The sequence below is a fragment of the Diadema antillarum genome, unplaced genomic scaffold, assembly GCF_040938485.1.
Source record: "Diadema antillarum isolate AM-2024a unplaced genomic scaffold, OU_Dant_1.0 scf00000186, whole genome shotgun sequence".
Classification (NCBI taxonomy): Eukaryota; Metazoa; Echinodermata; class Echinoidea; order Diadematoida; family Diadematidae; genus Diadema; species Diadema antillarum.
Window position 1 is genome coordinate 873,118 of NW_027271075.1, and position 20,445 is coordinate 893,562.

At 36.1% G+C, this 20,445-nt stretch overlaps 1 protein-coding gene and 1 non-coding gene across 2 annotated transcripts in view; both read right to left on the minus strand.

Moving 5' to 3' along the window:
• The window catches only part of LOC139723320 (protein white-like), a 32,279-nt gene that overhangs the window by 4,807 nt on the left and 7,027 nt on the right, over window positions 1-20,445 (minus strand). Inside the window, exons 3-16 of the mRNA XM_071634581.1 lie at window positions 15,214-15,464; window positions 14,219-14,267; window positions 13,264-13,450; window positions 12,279-12,350; window positions 11,524-11,625; window positions 10,130-10,296; window positions 8,296-8,367; window positions 6,089-6,191; window positions 5,322-5,399; window positions 4,603-4,637; window positions 3,925-4,030; window positions 3,074-3,205; window positions 1,551-1,643; window positions 727-787 (exon numbers count right to left, since the gene is read on the minus strand). Coding sequence (XP_071490682.1) covers window positions 727-787; window positions 1,551-1,643; window positions 3,074-3,205; window positions 3,925-4,030; window positions 4,603-4,637; window positions 5,322-5,399; window positions 6,089-6,191; window positions 8,296-8,367; window positions 10,130-10,296; window positions 11,524-11,625; window positions 12,279-12,350; window positions 13,264-13,450; window positions 14,219-14,267; window positions 15,214-15,464 — 1,508 coding nt within the window. The remainder of the gene's footprint in view (window positions 1-726; window positions 788-1,550; window positions 1,644-3,073; window positions 3,206-3,924; window positions 4,031-4,602; window positions 4,638-5,321; window positions 5,400-6,088; window positions 6,192-8,295; window positions 8,368-10,129; window positions 10,297-11,523; window positions 11,626-12,278; window positions 12,351-13,263; window positions 13,451-14,218; window positions 14,268-15,213; window positions 15,465-20,445) is intronic.
• Window positions 17,482-17,555, minus strand: Trnan-guu (transfer RNA asparagine (anticodon GUU)). Its single transcript has one exon. It is a non-coding gene; the product is annotated as a tRNA-Asn (tRNA).

Genomic DNA, 20,445 nt, shown 5'->3' on the forward strand with positions numbered 1-20,445 from the left:
TGGCTCAGTGAAAAGTCATTATATACGTTATGATGAGTTCTAGTTAGAGTCCCTGCATGGTTGAAGTGGTTGTGCCCCTATACGAATACAATATGGGCAAGGAACTTAGTACTTTGAAGGGCTATTTGACCTGTCAGTCCAGCCCATGGTTTCAACGATACTTTCTCTCATTTTAGAGCGCACGTAAAACAGATTAAATTCATTCAATAGCCAGTTCGGGGTTCCACTTTGTGCATGACCAGAAAAAGGTCATAGTACTATCAGAGCATGTTGATTTCTTAAATTCACTGGGGTAAGCATCTGTGACGAAACAATTATGCAAGTGCTTCTTATAAATCGTGCTTGCCAGTACGTCTACCTTACGACAAAAGTTATATTTAGCAATACCGATATAAAAAAAAGATTGCTAATTGTTTGAAAATAATGAAATGGATGCTGTCCTAAGTGTTAGAAGACAGACCATTCTGCTCATCTGGTCTGCACAAGTTCATCCTTTGTTTGAACATCATAGACGAATCTTATGAATTGTTACGTCGGGCAACTTCATGCATTGTTTTCATGCATGCACTTTGAACATGTTGAAAACGAGTGAAGTGCCTAACCAGCTGGAAAAACAAGAAAGGTCATTTGTACATTATTATCACCACGTAATGATAACTCCGAACTGGCTCATTGTTGTGAAATTATAGCAGTATATCAATGTCAGTGAGTCCTAGAAAGACGTACCGATCAGCCAGTACGGGATGGTCATAAAGATAGTAGGGAGGAAGATGTACTGGAACGGAAGCTGGCGAGAAAGAGAGAACAAAACAAGATGGAAATAATGGCACTTACGATATCACAGAAATTAAAAACCGCATTCATAGTTATGATAAACTGACATTTATTTAACGCATAGCAATTAAAAACTGCTCGATGCCATTGTATGCGTTTTACATACAGGTCTCCAGTATCGTTACATTACAATAGAAATAAAGTATGTCGTTAGCTTTCTCTTGGAAGAAACTGTTGATATACATAGCCGTAAATGTGCTGGCAAACTATTCCACAGTTTGGGGCCACAAAAATCAAAGCTAGTCTCTGCTCATTTTGAAACAACTCTTGGAATAATGTAAAGTTGAAATGTCGTCACTAGAGCGCAGTCTGTGTGTGAATCACTGCGTAAATTCTGCGTACACATTCACACATGTAATATATATCTGTGTGTGTGAATAATAATGAAAATAAAATGAAATAAGATAGAACGAAATAAGATAAAGTAAAAATATATAGAAATGCCGGTATGTAAATGTTTACAATACTAATATTATCTCTGAGATGAAATTGCGCGAGTGGCCTACTCTGAATTTAGCACTATGGCTGCGAGAGAGTATTCCACTTTTTATCCTTTTTTTTTCAAGTGATCACTGATCAGAATACATTGTCTTTAAGACGGCAACATCAAGAACGGCTCCTTAACCTGTTCACGACCCATATCCAGTACTTAAGCATGCCACTGGCATCTTATGGAGTAAGCGCTGCTGCCGCTGATGGAAGGATAAATAACTCACTTCAACGATAACCTTGGACAGGAAGACGGTGTCGACGCGGTACATGCCGTTGAAATGTTCCCGCTTGATCAGCGCCATCTCCAGGGGAAATATCTGTTTCGATGGGACAACCATGAAACAAACGGAAAGTTATGCGTTAAATCTATCCCCACTCGCCCAATCGTGCCAATAGAAAACAAGAAGTCGAAGAGATGATATCTGAGCCGATTTGCCACAGTGTGTCTGTCTTGTACGTATCATGAGGCAGACACAACGGGTTAACAACAAACTAACACTGAATTGGCATTAGATGGATCATTTATAGTTTTGGTTAAGATCTAACTCCACGTTTAAAATTTTTGTGTGTGATAACGAGAAACCTTTAATGAAAATATGATAAGAGAGAGCATGTAATTCCAAGAGGAATTCACTATTTGGTGAAAATTGGCTTTGAAATGGCTGAGATATCCAAAACAGTGCGATCGTAATAAAAGGTGGGACCCACTTTTATTACGATTGCTTTGTTTTACTTTGTTCTCAGATGTTTCAGCCATTCCAAAGCCGATTTTCATCAAATTAATTTTGAATTCCTCTTTGAATGATATACTTTGTACTATTTCATGAGTGGTTCTTCGTATTTTGCAAAAAGTTAAAAGCCTAATCATCATCTCCACCGATACTATACCATCCCCTTAATTGGACAGGCGCCGAAGAGAATACCAAAATTACAATGCATACTTGAAGCTGAAAATACTCTGTGAGGATGGGGAGAACGCATGGGAAACACGTTTCATTTCAAAAATCGAGACACGAAATGATATCCAAATAAGAGGAAAAAATGGGCGTGGCCAATACATTAATCATATTTGAAAATGATTTCAGTATTGATTTTGTGCCATGTAAATGCTATTTGTATATACTGCACTTATAACTTATAATCTATGTGTTATTTTACATTGTCATGGATGGATATTGTAAACACAACACTGTATGATTTTTGTGGAAAATGAAATGAATATGAAATGAAATATATCCCTACGCGTTCTGCCTGTCGATGAATGTGAAATATATTCCATCAGTCCCTCCATTATCGTGAACATCATGATAATTATTTCTCTCTCTTCAAAGAACACCTCAAGTGTATCCTGCCCATATCGGAGCATCACATTATGCCCCCCCTTCTTCACGTGACCATTTTTATCCAATCGTTGTCTAGCATTTTACTTCTACGTTAATCCATAATAACCTGTTTTTCATTGCATTACACATAAACCGACCACCGTCTTTGCAATGTCTTCTCCATCTGCGCTTCATCTGGTTTGTTGTTGATGTTTGTTTATGACTCGGACGCTTATATGAAAACGACATTTCGGCAACGTAAAGACATCTCCTTTCCAAGGCGATTTATGTATTCTGGCAAATCACCTCTTTAATCAATTTTCAACGATCTGGTCAAATTGTGAACATCACAATGAAACCAGTTTGGAATAACCTTATAGCCCATCCGCGAATAAAAGAAATACGAAGTGGTGACTTAGACTTGCCTGGACAGCCGCAAACGTGTTGCTAAAGGCTGAGTTGGTGATGAGAATGAACAGGAAACCATTGATGTTTTGAATTCCCTCCTGGTTGACGTGCTGGTGAAGGAAGACTAACCCAAGAATCAGGGCAATAAGCTAGGGAAAAAGAAAGTGATAGAAAATTACGTGGAGTGATCAGTCACTCCCATAATATACTATAAATGTACGAGCTGGTCAAATTTGATATGACATTATCACAATCATTACAAAAACATCACAAAACACTACAATGAAATACAAGCTAAATGCGGACACAAATCCACATTCACACACGAATGATAATTATTTTCATACGCGGACGCATCAATACCTGCATTTGAACATTATTTACTTATCGTCGGCTGAGAACCAGAATTAAGGGCTTTATCGCATTTTTTTTTTTTGGGGGGGGGGGTGGCGGTTTGAGCTATTGGTGTCATGCTGTAGAGCTCGATCTCCTCTACATTATGTTGTCCACTTTAAATTACTTTCATTTTCAGTAAAATGTTAACAATTAAAACCACAAGAGGATTATTTTACCATAAATTTGGAACAATGCTTATAAATTTACCAACATTTGATTCAATAAACTTTTTTATTTCATGAAAATTGATTGTTTCGCTTTTATTAATGATCAAAGCATGGAACGTGATAGCGTGCTTCTGGTTTTCAGCTGTCGACAGGTCCTACGACTTTCGGTCGCAAGACTGACCCACTTTAGATCTGAAATAAACAAGTGTATTTATTCTGACGTTACTGTGATTTATTTCGGATCCAAAGTCGGTCAGTCGCGCGACCAAAAGTCGTTTTGCCTGCGGTGGCCTTTTAATACTCACAAGCGTCTGAGTGAATCGCACGGTAGTCATCAGCGGCTCCCGGCGGTTGTTGAGAAAGGCTCGCCAGGTGCACGCCTTAAACTGTTCCCACCAAGACGCCTTGTAGCTGCAGGAAAGGCGAAAGTAGAAGAGGGATGATTAATTATGCATGCACGCATAAATATGCATGTCCACTGCGACTTTTTCACGTGATATGTATATAATGATACTGAGGGAGACAAACACTTTGATGTACTCAGTATTCAGACATTTTTGAAAATAAAATCGAAAAAAAAATGTCTTGTAAATAAAATACGAAGGGGGATATCACACTGCTTTTAAAAGATTCATGTCAAGTTCACATCTGGCGCACAACATACAGAATTTCACATTCTTAAGCTTTTACAAAAGCGTATGTAGCCTGTAGCCTTTAAAAATTCAGCAAAATGTTTGCTTTTGAACTGTCTTGTCCATTATATGTATAAATGTATATAAAACTATGAAATCTCGTCCGGTCACCATCGCGACGTGAAAGTGCTAATGACCGGTCATAAGCAAAATTATGTATTATACAAAATATAATGCCTGGTCACGTGTACGCTTTCAACCAATCATTTGATGAGAATCTTCTTCATCATAAAGTTTTATAATGATTATTGTAACAATTATTAAAATACTTGGAAATAAGATTAAACTTACGGGGATTTTTCCTCTTCGTCATCCAAGGCTAGCAGCTAAAAATGTAGAGAATTGACAAAGAAAAAGGAATCGATTTAAGCTTGTAGTCTTTGAACATGAAAAAATAAACTTTGGTCACGATGTAATAGACGAAAATATCGATTTTCGGCCATTATTCGTTTTGTAATTCGCATCATTTCCGTCCCTCGCACACAGACAAAAACCACAAAACACAAGCGATATGATATATGCCTCTCATAATTAATACAGAATAGACCAGTAAAGTGGCAATGGGTTATATAAATACACACACGCACACAAACACACACACAGAAACACTCATATATGTTTATTATATGACGTTAACTGACATTGGCGAGGTCGAAAAATAATTGAACGATTCTACGTTTACAATGTTCCCCTTGATACATTTTATGTCCTACAGAATCACGTTACTGTCGTTAAAATTACCTTCTACACCACAGTCAAAGCCACTCTGAAACACAAATCGGTTAAGATGGGGCTTGTAATAACCTACTTTCGTGGTCTTTGTATATCAAACTATTTTTATCAATCAATCAATCTATCTACCTATCTATCCATCTATTCATCTAAACATCTATGTACCTATAACTCTTTATGAATGAGGCTACCGTGTTTGAATGCATTTCGTAATCTTTCGTGCATGGCGACTCGGACATGCAAGCTTTACAGCACATTCTCGCAGGCTATCTTCTTACCGTGTCGCACATGGTCGGAGGGATCTTCTCGCGTATCTTTCTCGCCTTCGCCGACGCGTCGTAGGCGTCGGTCACGGCCTGTGGTCGTAAGACAAACGTTGCCATGGTTACTATCCCTTACTACTTTTTGATGCGTAGAGTGATTGTGATATCGATGAGGTTTTCTCTATTTCTCGTGGCGTTTATACTGAAAATTCGCAATAACAAGTTGCTAAAAAAAACTTTCTATGAATTAATATTGTATTGCTGTTTGGATTAGAGTTAAAGACTGCTGTATCATTAGAATAAACTGATATTCCATTGATATTAATACAGCTGATTAAAAAGCGGCAGTGTGTGAGAATCAATTGTGGATAGAATGTCATTCCTTTCAGAGTGAAGGTATTTTCCTCATTAGGACTGCGCGAATTCACCAATCTAAGTTAACATAATCAACACATTTGTAACACGTGATATGTACACTCAATTTATTAACATCTATTATGAAGTGAAGAAATTATTCAAAATTTAAACAAGAGAGAAAAATATGTCATCACAATGATATCAGTAAAAGAACAAGCAATAAAATGATAGTAGTAATAACAATGATGACAATAGCAATGACAATAATGATAATTATAATGATGATAGTAATAATAATGATAATGATGATAATAACAATAATAATAATAATAATAATAATAATAATAACTTCAAAAATATAACAATTAGATAGAAAATATATAACAATAAAAATCATAATGATAACAATAATAACAGTATAATACCTCAACTTTCTGTTTGCATTCCGCCTCCTCACCGGGGACGATGGCCAAAGTCTGGATGAAGAAATCGGCGGGATTGTAGTTCTTCGGACACGTGTACCCCAAACTGAAAAATAACGGTTTTCATAATCATTATAGATAAGAGCTCCTTGAAGACGTGTAGTGTTCTCCGGGTTTGTGTAGTCTTTGTCGGACAGCTCATTTTGAGATCGTTCTTGACGTTGGAAACAGCCTCCTGAGATTTTTTTCTAGGGAAATTGTTTTTATCACATCCATGCTGTAGTTATCTGGTTTGATTGACACATCGCATTCCCGCAAATTGTACCTTTTAGGTTTTTGGCTTACTTTCTCTTTCGTTAAAATGTTTGACAAATTTTTGAGCGATTTTTAGTTGTCCACCAGGGCAAGTTATAAATAACTATTCAGTGATATCGGGAACATAATATAGCCCTCAATGATACGGTGTTTAAAGGGATGGTACAGTATTGGTGGAGATGAGAATTGGGCTTTTAACTTTTTGCGAGATACCAAGAAAACACTTATGAAATAGTACAGAGCATACCATTTTAAGAGGAATTCAAAATCTATTTGATGAAAATCGGGTTTGGCATGACTGAAACATCCAACAGCAAAGTAAAACAAAGCGATGGTAAAAAAAGTGTGGGTCCCACACTTATTAGAATCGTTCTGTTCTGGATATGTCAGCCATTTCAAAATCAATTTTCATCAAATAAACACTGGATTCCTCATGGAATTACATGCTCTTTCATATTTCATAAGAGGTTTCTCATTATCTCACCAAAAAATGTTAGAAACCTGAAATTAGGTCTCAACCAAAACTATACGATTCCTTTAACACTATACAATAGTATCATGTACAGGAGAAATGAGTCCACGTCTTCGGTAGTAAGAAAAAAAAACAGCTTAAAGGGATGTACAGTTTCGGTTGAGATATGGGACTTCAGATTTTCAACATTTCTATGATAATTTTTTTGAGACAATGAGAAAGGTTTTATGAAATATGAAAGAGCATATAATTCTAAGAGGAATTCAAAGCTTATTTGATGAGAATTGGTCTTGAAATGTCCGAGATATCTAAAATAAAGCGATCCTAATAAAAGGTGGGATCCATCTTTTATTAGAGTTGCTTTGTTTTACTTTGATTTTGGATATCTCAGCCATTTTAAAACCCATTTTCATTAAATAAGGTTTGAACTCCTCTTAAAAATTGTATGCTTTTTAACATTTCATAAAGTGGTTTCTAAGTATCTCGCAAAAGGTTTTGAGCTGAATCTTCACCTCGACCAATAGTATACACCCCTTTAACCCTGTTTGGGAACCATTGTGACGTCATGCCCCTGCAATGAGTGCTACTTGTGTTGACTGGACTTCATGCGGTATTCCACGCTAGGAAACAATACTCAACAGCCAATCAAAACCAAGAATTCCACGGAAGTTACCATTGGATGGCAAAGTTACCATAATATTAATTTTTATGCAACGGGCCCCAGGTAACACCATTCTCTGACTTGCTCGACGCGGTTCAGCTGGAAATCGCACAAAGTCTTGCGAAGAAGACTAATCGACTTCTGGGATTTACCCGCGTAGTTGCAGAAAAGTCAACAACCACTGCTATACATTTTCCCTGTACTAAGTCTCGTTAGCTCTCATTCCTGTATTACTGATATTCCATCATGGCATCGCAGTATTACTACTTTGCAGGTTACAGCTCGAGCTTGATCAACAAACTGCCATTCAGCTGGCCCTCTAACTACGGCGGAGTGACATGCCAAATGAAGACAGGCTGTCTCTTCTAAATTGGTCGACTGTCACCTCTAGGAGGAACTTCTTACTTTTATCTTTTTCTCTTAAAGGCCCCATGGTTTCACCGAATGCAAATCTCTGTCTACCAACATGCTAATAAACGCCCGCCGTCTAGATATCCTAAAAAATTAGCCATCTCACTTCCCGCACTCAGGCCCTTTTCCTTTCACCTTTTTAAATCCCCGCCATTTTGTCAAAATGTGGAACGCTCTACCTCCAGACGTGAAAGAGGTAGAATTTCAATTACCTGTCTTCTTTTCTTACCCTTCTCAAACAGTCCCTTCTCAACAATGATTAATTCAATGAGATGGGTTCGAATCATACATAATTCAAACCAATCTCATGCATACTCAGTAATTCAAATCCATTTCGTCATGCCTACTCACTCTGCAAAGAAAGATTGTGCTTCCTTGGTGGTACCGATGAATGCTGTTCGTCCTTCGGCGATCAGAAGAATCCTGCACACGAAATTCAAAACAGTCATCAATAAAATATAATTATGTTGAATTATGCTGAATTCAAATATATTGATATATCTACAGTATATACAATGTTTGTACTTCAGTGAAGTTTAAAGCATAATACATTCTACCAAAGATAAAAACTATTGTATTTTTCAATAACTTAAAAAAAAAGATGTAGGCCTATAAATTATTTCAACGCCACGAGTTGTCCAGTTTTTCATCATGCCATATCTATGGTACAACGTATTGCTACTGTATCGGTCCTACCCCACTGGACAAGTTAGTTGATTATCACCATATATATAGGATAGGGTCTATACGATATCTATATGACTGCCTTTACTTAGGTACTCAGTGGATAAGACAATTAACAAACTGTCAGTCACAAAGTTGCTGGTTCGAATCCCCTGGCTGCAACGGTTGTACCCCGTTAGGCAATGGACTTTATCCCCATTCGTAGGAGGAGACTTTAAACCGCTGGTCCCGAGGTTGCTTGGAAGTATGTATACAAATTTTCAGATTGCTGCCTTCCACGAAAAACAAATTAATCCAATTCAATTCCGATTCAATTCAATTCAATGTGCATGCGCGCGGTGTGCTTGTGTTAGTGTCTCTTTGTGTTTTGTTTGCTTGTTTGCACACTCTAAAAAGAATGCAATTGTAAATCAACATTTTAAATGTCACTTCTCCGACCTTTTGGAATGTTAAATTTAACACTCACAATGTTAAACTTTACACACAAAATGTTGAGCTACCTTTTCAGAAATGGTAAATCCAACATATTGAGTGTTAAAGGGACATTCCAGACGATTTTCATAATTTCACATCATGTAGTACATAAATTGACAACTCCATTGTATAGATTTGCGGAAGTTTATATTGTGGTTCTCGAGCAGAGAAACGATACTTTGAAAAACCTTAAACAGACTACACTGAGCAAGGATGATGACATAGGAGGTTCACATATTTCAGAAATGTAGCAGTGTAACTCCATTACAATACCGCTTGCTTGCGAGTTCACCTGTATATACTATGCATGACTTTTTCTTTTGCTCTGCTTCCTTGAGCCCCAACTCATGCATTCTTATGGTGACTCTGCCATGTCATCATCCTTGTTCCTTGCAATTTGTTCTAAATTTTAAAAATAATTCATATTCTTCATCCCAATTATCACAAATTCTGAAACTCTGTCCTCAGTATAACTAATTTGTAGTTGTTCAAATGTAAAAATCTGAAAATCATCCGAAGTTCTCCTTTAAATTCAACCCAATTGTATACAGGGTGGAGGAGTGACAACATTTAAGATGTTGATTAAACCGTTTCATTTTTTAGAGTGTGTGTGTATGTGTGCGTAGTGTATGTGTCTGTGTTTGTTGTGGTTCCGATAAAGTAGGTACCTACTTGATTTTTGAAAAAATGTGTGAATACACTTTACACCACACTAACACCTGTTGACACTGGGCAGGTTTTATGCCATTGACTTTAACACCTGTCCAGCAATAAGAAATCAACACCATGCGGTGTCATTGTGAATTGATTTCACACCAGCGCATGGTCAAAAATATCACCAGCTACAGTGTCAAATTAACACCAACAAGTGCCAGATGAACACTTTTCAACATCATCACAAAATACTTTCTACAACTGTGGGTGAGATCCTCTTTTAACACTGTCTTGATTGGAGTAGGATGTAGCACCCATGGTGTTAAATCTAAAACCGATGTTTCTGCAGTGTAGGTATACTTGGTGTTCACACCTGTCAAACATGGCGAAGACTTCGGAGGAGGGCTGATGAATGGTGGACAGGATGGTGCGTCCTTCCGAGGCCAGGTCTCGGAGAGTGGAGACCACGTTCTGGGCCATGTACGAGTCTAGACCGGAAGTGGGCTCGTCGCAGAACATCAGGGCAGGATTGGTCAGCACCTGTTTATTTGTGTAGAAGTGTTTGTGCACACACAACAACGCACAATATATTACATGAAATAAGAACAAATTATAAATATGAGTGTTATTCAGTGAAATAAAGTGTTTAAGTTACCTCGACGGGGAAAAGGGGTCGTTAGAATCTGGACTTATTAACGCACCCTTTGTTGTTGTTGTTGTGTTTGTGTGGTTTTTTATCAAATCACGTGGATTTTACTACATACAAGGAGTATATTTTATTTGCAATTATATAGTGTCGAAGGGGACCTAATGTTGTCATGTGTTTTATATAATGCAGCCTATAGTACAATGTGGCATCAACAACTTCCGACCTTGAAAACATACAAAATGTTACTACGCGTTGCCAGGAATCTTGAATTATGTAGTCTTTCTGAAAAAAAAAAAATAGGATGAAAACACAACAGCATAAACTTCTCCTGCTTGGTGAACAGGGAAGATGTACCTCAAAATTCATCGTAAAGAGGGAAGAAGAGAGAGAAGAAAAATTAATGAAGAAAAATTATAGAGGAAGCCCAAGGAACATAAGACGAAAGTGAGACAGAAGATTAATAAAAATGTGAAGACAACTGGAGAAGAAGGGATCAAGGAGAACATGAATATGTTTATGTATTACCTGCATCATATAATTATGAAATGCTCCAGCTGTAATGAATATATTTTGGATAGATGATATTGGCATATCGTTTTTCAAGCAGTCTCGAGTGACCCACGTTTTACAAGCTCAATTTTTCACTAGATCACTATTTTCCATCACTGTATGTACTTTTTGCCACCATTGCAAAGTACGCATTTGCAATTGTTTCTATCACGATATAATTATTCGTTCATATATTTTGAATCCCTAATGGTTTGTATTTCTTACAAACTGTTAACGACATGATTTTTCAAATAAACTTTGAATTCGTATCACCTTTTGTCGGATGGAAATAAAGCACAATTAAACCGAGTTGAATTTGATTGATATTAAAGTGTATTGAATTGAACTGAATTTAATTCTATCTGATTCAATTTAATTTGATTTTAATTCTATTCAATTTGATTTAATTTAGTTTAATTTAATTTAATTTAATTCTATTTAATTCAATTTAATTTGATTTTAATTCTATTCAATTTGATTTAATTAGTTTAATTTAATTTAATTCAATTTAATGAAGAAGACAGAGAAGAATGGATGAAGAGGAACAAAAAAGATGAGAAGAAAATTACCTCTGAAGCAAAGGACAGTCTCTTCCTCTCGCCCCCAGATATTCCTTTGATGCCTCGGTCTGGATTCCCGATGACGGTGTCGGCGCATTTACTCAGACCAAGCTGTTTTGTCAGGTCAGTACGTATTTTTGTTTTATTTTGTTTATTTGTTTGTGTGTGTGCGTGTATATGTGTGCGTGTGTGATGAAAGAGCAAAGGAGAAGCACAATCGAGATGACATATAATTTTTAAACTTTAGCTGACATCCTTCTGCAGGATTTCATTTCGAGTTATTTGATCCAGACTGTGTCGTTTCGATCAGTGTAAGTAAAAAGGAAGAAAAATAAAAATGAGACAGAAATGAGGATATAACCAGCTCAAATGATAATCCTATCGAATGATCATTGTTATTCAATCATATATATAGTAATGCACTTTTTTCAGAATTCGAAAGGCTTCATAACGGTATACCTTTGACAATATCCTAATTCCAAAGGGAGACGAATAAATATTTCAGATCATAAAGACATAGTAATGTTTAAATTAGAATTTGATTCCCATTATTACCATGATCATTAGGGTCTAAATTATAAAAAGACTGAACAGCTTGCCACAGAAGCTATAAATAAGCTACATGTTATTTTGTACGCTACATTACCATTACTGCGTTGCTTACACGCCTTTGTTTCTTTGACTGACAGTTGAGCTAATAAATTTGCGAGTTAGTTTCATTTAGCGATTGTGAAAATGCAAGTAATGATCACTACGGTTCTCACCGCTCGTACGACATCACTAACACGTCGTAGTCGGGATTTCATGGGGATTTCCTTGTCCATTCTAACCCAGGCCTGGATAAGGAGGGCATGGGTAAAACAAAAACAGCAATAGCAATGTATAAAAAAAAGAAGAAACAAAAAATAAAACGAAACAAAACAAAACTTATAAACAACAACAACAACAATATTTAGTTATGCTTTATTATAGTCTTAATGAACTTGAGGATAGTATGGATATTTTTCAAAGCTCTAGAGGTTTCATGACGTGGCACATTTAATTTTGAATTTGTATTTGAGTTTGGATGATTTTGAGCACGAAAGAATATATTATATTGCAGTTATCACTCCTTATCATAGCATAAGAGACGCAAATGAATTTCAAATCTAAATTACTAATGGAATTTTGCCATGTATAGCTTGCGGGGAAAAAAAGTGTTTTGCATGTACAACATAATTGTACCAAGAAAATTGTGTAATGTTTATAAGTTTCCTGAGCGCTGATTATTGAGGTGAGGCTGTGAAGAAAAAAAATCAAAAGTACTCAATCACTTTGTTGGGCGTTTTTTGTGGATCCACTGTATCATATAGGATATTGATGTACTTTGCCTTTGAAAGTTACTGGTCACTAACCTGACTAAGTAGGGCTATAACCAGACCACATGCAGACATGGGTTTTAGCAGCATAAAGTAAAGATATTAGTAATAACAAAAATGAGATATTCAAAATAACGAGAATATAACAACGATAACAATAGCTAATTATATACATATTGATAACGATACGAAAGATAAAAGAGGAAATATATATTATGAAGAAAAGGAAGAAACGGAGATGAAAAACAATTAAAGAGAACGAAAGGAGAGAAATGAATCTTTTTGGAAGTCTGCTTAAATATCTATTTCAAAATCATCTCAACAACCAATTTCTTTAATATATTTTTTACTTTCCGTTTATTCTATATATCTTTAGTTTGTTATCTCTCACTTGAAAAGTTAGATGTTCCGTGACGGTCAGATTGCTGAGAAACAAGTCATCCTGTTGGACGTAGGCCGAAAGGCGGGCCATCTGGTGACCAATGGGACGGCCGTTTACTAGAATGCTGCCGGAGACTTCCAGACCCTCGCGACTGCGCAGATTCAGCGTGTTCAACAACGTTGTCTTTCCCGCTCCACTTAAAAGATGAAATATTTTCAGATGGTGGATCGAAGGGTGAAAAATTAAACATACTCATAAAACCATGATCCTATACCGAAATATAATACATGTAAAATGTAAAGGATTTTACATGACAGTCGGAAATTAATATTACAAAAGTCAGGGCAATATGGCATTTGATTTTTTTTTTTTTAACAAATTGTTAAAAATACGCTTTACTAAAGGTAAATTTTGTATTTGTATTACTTTTTGTTGGATGAAATAAAGCACAATTAAATCTAACTGAATTGATTTCTTTCCTTCGACGGGGTATTGATCGCATCTTATTAACTTCTACAATCTTATTAAAACATTCTGTTCAACTCCATAATACGTCACAGATGTAAATGCATTGGACACATGCATTAGTAAAAGCAACAAGTCATTCGTGATTACCCTTTCCAATCGCCAGTTTTATATCTTTATCACGCTGAAAGCCATAGAGGGGATACTTTGCTCAAAACATGACTACAAACCAACTACAGTCTGCTCGTATTGATACTGTTGCTCATTGAAATGGGGAAGAATTTTCAGGATAATTAAACTTGAACTGGATTGTCGTAAATAGAGGATGGCGAAACAAAAAGCATGGCGCCTGCAATGTGGAAAGGGGGACTGTGGTAAACTCATTGACTTGGGCGACGTGAGGGATGGGAATGGGAAAAGATAATGACTGGAAATGGGATGGGGTATTAAGTGTTAAAAGGGGAGAGGGTGGGGGACGGTCGGAGGGGGTCATAGCTACCTGGCTCCCATAATGGCGGTAAGCGTTCCCGGTTCTGCAATACCAGTAACTGTGAACAAAGGCAAGAGAGACTTAGTACATGGAGTATAAAGTCACAAACCTCTACTTAATATATGCTGGTGGTCTCTTCTGTTTGTTCTAAGCTCGTTGTGTAAGCTGCTTAACAAGGTACAGGATTATTATAGAAATCGTTTAATGAGTGCAAATCGCTTCTAAAAATTTGCACGCTATCTTCAGAGAGAACAGGACGTGAGTGGAAAGCTGTCAGTATTATTCTTTTTTTTCAATTCAAAGTTTGTTTCATTTTTCGATTACAAAACATATATGTTTCACTTCCTTTGATAACAGAGAATAAGGTAAATAGAACATAGTGTAATGAAAAGACTTTACAATTGAGGACTTTATAGTAATTATACATTGTAGTTAAAAGAAACAGAAGTGGTCGAAATGAAGTCCATGTATAACCTTACTTAAGGTGCGAAAAATGGAGAGACCCACTAAAATGACAGAGTTTGTGGAATTATTTTATGAGCATGAATTCCAATCATGTCTTCCCTGTTCCGAAATAAAAAAAAACCAACATTAACAAAGCACAAAAGTTTTAATGTTTGTATAAATGATAACTTCTTAATGATAATTTATATATCGGGTTTTGATGTCATCAATCGAATCATCGAATGTAAATTCATTTATTCCTTAAATCGTTAACTTACTTCGTTAACTCATTTATTTTTTTAATACTTTTTCGTGTTTTTTTTCTTTCTTTCTTTCTTTCGTTCTTTTGTAATATGATTTACTTATCTATTCTCTCGATCGTTTATTCATTCATTCATTCATTCATTCATTTATTCCTTCATATATTCATATGATTATTAGATAGCTTGCTCCAAAAACGTAATCAAACCACTGGAACATGCTGTGTCATTTTGTCAGAAACATTTGCAAGTGGCTAAAATGATCATGGTAAAATTAATCAAATCAAATAATGCTCTCACCACTTCGGAGAATTTCCTTCGATTCAACAAGTTCTCCGTATTCTACATCTTTTTTTCCGTTCCTCCTCAACCAGCTGCTTTTTTCACCACTCTTCCGCTTCGCTGCTCCCCGCACCACCACGTTTTCCCAAGAGAGCAGAACGGGGGTGAACTCGTAGTATGAGCTTTCCGCGCTTTTCGCTGCTCCATAGTGATTTTTACCCGATCCTCCAATGATATTCCCATTGGTTGGTTTCTCATTATTAGATACACTGCAATGAGAAGTCAAATTTGAGATGTTTAACCAAAACTATACTAAACTAGAACAAGTAATATACAGATAGTTTTTATTGGCCAAAATGTCAGTTTTTCACTTATTTTTCACTTTAACTCTTACCTGGATACAATGCATGCATGTCTTAAAGGCATAATTTACCATTTGCAGATGAAACAAAAACCCAGCATGAGTGCTTTAGAATAGTTCCAAAATGTGAGTTTGGGATAGAAACAACCAGTGTAAAAATTTGAATCCGTATTATCAATGTTAAGTACCGTATTGTTAAATAAAAAATATGAACAATAGTTATAATAAAAATGTTGCTAGACTAAACCGTCTGCAGTTATGTTTTATTGAGAATAACAGTGATATCTCCTTATATTTTCGGCTTTATTGAAAACAATTTATATGGTAGGATGTTTTGTGATATTATACAACAGATCTACACATACGCAGGTGCGTATGAATCAATAAATGTGATATCTTTAACATTTTTTAAAATCACTGTTCCCTATGGTAAACAGTACCTTTAAATATTAGATTTGGCAGCAATCAGTTCAAATTGCACACTAATCATTGATTTGATAGCAAATTTCGTTATGAAATAACACGAAATGGAATAACAATATCTGATTGCAATCTTTAGTAGCCTCTAAGCAACACGAACGCAATATATTGTTAAAACTCGTACCTTACTTTTGTTCATCTGAGGATGTCATTCCATAATGGCGGCATAATTATAATCAATAGTTGGACAAAACTCAAGCTTAAAAAGTCAACGATTTCTTGTTTTCTGTCGTCTGGTCGCCGTGTCGACTGACATTTAAGGTTATACCTGCTAATGGTCACTTACTGATATCGTGGAATACTTGAACATGAGTATAGGCGTATTACACTACTCTGGCTCGGTTGGTTTTGAAAGCCCCATCCTCTTGTAAATATTACATGACCCCAGCATACCCCATGCTCTCTAAAGGCGTACGATCTTCATTTTTCTTTTACACTGATAATGGATTTAATAGCTTGGGCAAGATGAGTTATCGATATGAGGGAACCGTGACTTTCGGCCAAAACACAGCTGATATCACATGTACTTATTTTACATATTTACATGGGATCGGAGCTTGGTATCAAGGTAATTATAAATTTTGTTATAAAAGTGTGGAGAAAATGCTTACAATGTCTTCTACATAACAGTTAGATATACAAGTATTGTATTAAATAAGCTAAATGCTGTACTAAGGCTCATGACATTGAATCCAGAACAGTGTAATGTGATTTCAACAGGCGTTTGTTTGTATTCGAAAACAGGAGTCAGGTTGTCGAGTGCTGGTCGATTAAGGATATAGAATAGTGTTGTTGACATAGAATTACAAAATTTACAATCTTGTTGGTATCAGACGAGGAGTTGCATTTTAGCTTTGCTGAATGATCTAACTTCCCAAGAAACACAAAGGATGGCTTGAAAATCAAGACAACCGACTTCTTAGCGAAAATCTTCACTTAATGTGAAGCTGTATTTTTCAACCATCTGTTTTCTATCTTCTTTTTTTTCATGTCAAAAAATAATATATGAAAGTTCAGGTCCCGGCCAGCGGGAAACTTTGGATATTTATATTGATTATGGTTGCGACGAATGAAATCTGTTTCGAAAACAAAATTGATTGATATACCCCAAACTTCTTATTCCATGTCCGTCTTTTTATGGAGAAAAATATATTAAAGATGTTGGTCACAACGGAATAAATACTACTACTACTACTAATAATAATAATAATAATAATGATAATGATAATAATAATAATAATAACAATAATAATAATAATAATAATGAAGAATGAATAAAAAAGAAGAGAAAGGGAAAAAGAATAATCAAATATGTTACAGGGAAAAAAATAAGAGATGAAGAAAAAGTAGAGAAGAAAAAAAAATATAAACACAAGCAAACACACAATGAACAACAAAATGATTTTATACAAACAATGTGAAGAAAAAAAAAAAAGTTGAACTTTCGCTCCTGGGTGGGCTTGAACCACCAACCTTTCGGTTAACAGCCGAACGCGCTAACCGATTGCGCCACAGAAGCTGTCGCACGCAGTGGAGACAAATGTCTATATAAAACAAACCGTGCTGCAGCGCCAGTTTAGTCTTGCCGTGGCCGTGCGCAAGCAGAAAGTATTACACAAATTGTGCGTCGTGTACTACTGTATCAGTATGCTCCGTAATTTGTTCGTTTTGCCTTTTCAGCGTAAGTTTTTACTAATTGCCTCAACCTCAATCTCAAAAACCCTGTATAGTAAGTTTTAATGTTCATTTTTAGGGGAATTTTTGTTAACATAAACTGATCATGTCACTCGTGACCGAGTGCTTCACACCTGTCCAACATATTGTAATCTGTGCTGGGGATCACACACGTCGAACATACTCGTGATCATCATGCCATCTGGCTGCCAATACGTTGTCATAGCATAGACCCTATATCTTCACAAGAAAACGTCCAATTTGTTAGCTATAGCAATGGTATATCGTTTCTCATAAGAAAGAAAAATGATGAAATAATTATGTAGAAATTACCACAAAATAACAGAGTAATATTTACATTCTTTTGCCGTGTTCCTCTCTCTAGAGATTCTGGCTTTAGCTTTGTGCACTAGCTGCGTGAATGTGTGCGCTTGTATACAAGTAGTCGCATTGGTCTTTTACCGTGTGGGCAAGAATCGATGCAATTCACCATGCATGCATGCATGTAACACTGCGGAACGCGAGCGATAGTGGATGCGTAGCCGGGAAAGTAACAAATTAAAAAAAAAAAAAACAGACAAACAAACAAACAAACAAACAAACAAACAAAACCCCGATGCATGATAAATGAATGTATGACTGATAAGGGTATAAAAGAAGCGTCTAGGTCTAAGTCGACCTGCTGATATCGGTGTGGAAATGTGATGAAACAGCAAGTGGAAAGGTTATCAAGCCTTTAGTACAGAAAGAAAGAATAGGCCTAAATGATAGGACTTAAAACAGTCGTGACACATATAGGCCCTATGGTCCTAACCTCATACGAGGGACTCGAAGTTAAAAGCGAGTTTGAAATCCATAGGCCTAGGTTTGTAAAGTCCACCTTCATATACATATATGTGGATTGAGTGAATGCAACAATATTAGTAGAACACATCAGTGAAAGTTTGGGGGAAATCCAACAATCCATTCCAAAGTTATGAATTTTTAAAGCATCTACGCAGTCACAGCTGCTGGATGAGAAGACTATTACAGTGTATGATGTCACATGCGTAGAACGATATAAGGAAAATAAAAAGAGAATTTCACAAAACTCTACTTTTTGAAAAAAAAAGTGCGCATTTCTTCAACTTGTTACAGACGTGGATACGTTAAGGACAATATTATTCCCCCTGCCTTCTGAAAGAGAGAAGTCGAGTGTTCCATTGTTATGCGAGTAAAGCGAAAATATGTCGAATTTTCTTTCTACTTTCTTTATATCGTTGTAAGAATAACACATATATCACAAGCTATAGCAGTCTTCTCATCCAGCCGTGACTGAGCAGAAACTTCAAAAATTCATAACTTTTGAACGGATTGTCCGATTTTCCTAAAATTCTCACTGATGTGTTTTACTAGTATTGCTGCATTCACTCAACCCACATGTCTATATGAGGGTGAACTTGTCCTTTAATGACGTCCAGAGGTAGCGTTGTTAGAATCTGTCTAAATTATATTGAAAGACTAAAGAAATCAATCATAATTAGTTAAAGAATATTTTGTATGTATTTAGAAAAAAAAAAGGTTTCACCCCTTTTCATTTAGCTATTATTCTAGGCTTTTGAATATAATAATCGCGCCATCAATGTTTACATAATAAAGTAGGGGGCCTACTATTTCATATAAAGGTCGCTAGTTTCTTCAACAATCCCCTTTGGTTCATATACTGTCAAAGATTTTTTATTTCTTATTTTTTAATGATAGTTTTATGAGTGAATGTGGGCCCTTTATCTCTTATCCATCTGCATCATAATTATGTGGCCTTTATACTTTTTCCCATGCTCAGATGAAACGATTGTCATTACATTGTCATTCTTAAGTGTCACTGTAAACTGTTACCCCCTCCAGACCCAGACATTAGGCGTTTTCACATCAGCCCGATGTTTCGAAAAAGCGCACTATTTTCTGACTTGGGCAATTAACCCGATCACGAAATAGCGCGCTATTTGATAATGTGAATACAAATTAATAGAGAAAATTGAAAGAGAAAATTTTTCGAGTCCAACTCGGGAATTTCCGAAATAGCAGGATAATTAATGCGAACTAGCGCGCTATTTGATAATGTTCGGGCTGATGTGAATAGGAAATGAAATATGATCGCGAAAAATATCTCGAGCTTCGATTTTTATCCGGCTGATGTGAAAACGCCTAATGTTCTGTTAACAGATTTTGCACCTGTCAAATAATCTCCCATAGAGGCGTGTGTTAATAATGGGAAGAAGGAAATTAAATTATTCGAACAACTCAAGCCTTTCCATGTTCAGTCTTAATGTACGTCGACCAGCTTGACTATAATTTGCAAAAGACTTTTCTGCTAAAACTCTTCACACGGGTATACATACAGTTACCAGCTATAGGCCTAGTAGGATATTATACATGCTGATATATTTCACTCAGAAATTGCTAGTTACGGGTCTATATGGTAGGCCTACACCCCCCCCCCCCCCCCAAAAAAAAAAAAAAAAAAAAAAAAAAAGGTCAAGCCTTCATGTTTAAAGCCAATTACAGAACTTCCGACCCCGTTAGGTGCATGCTTAAAGAAAAATGTTCCTTTCATTAACCACAAAGAAAAGATTCACAACACTCATAAATCTTTTTCCTTTTCATTTTCGTTCTCTATGTATAATAGTTTATTCTGGCATCAGCAGGACAGTATATTCCTTTAAAATGGTACTTCTGATCGATGCGTTTATTACTTC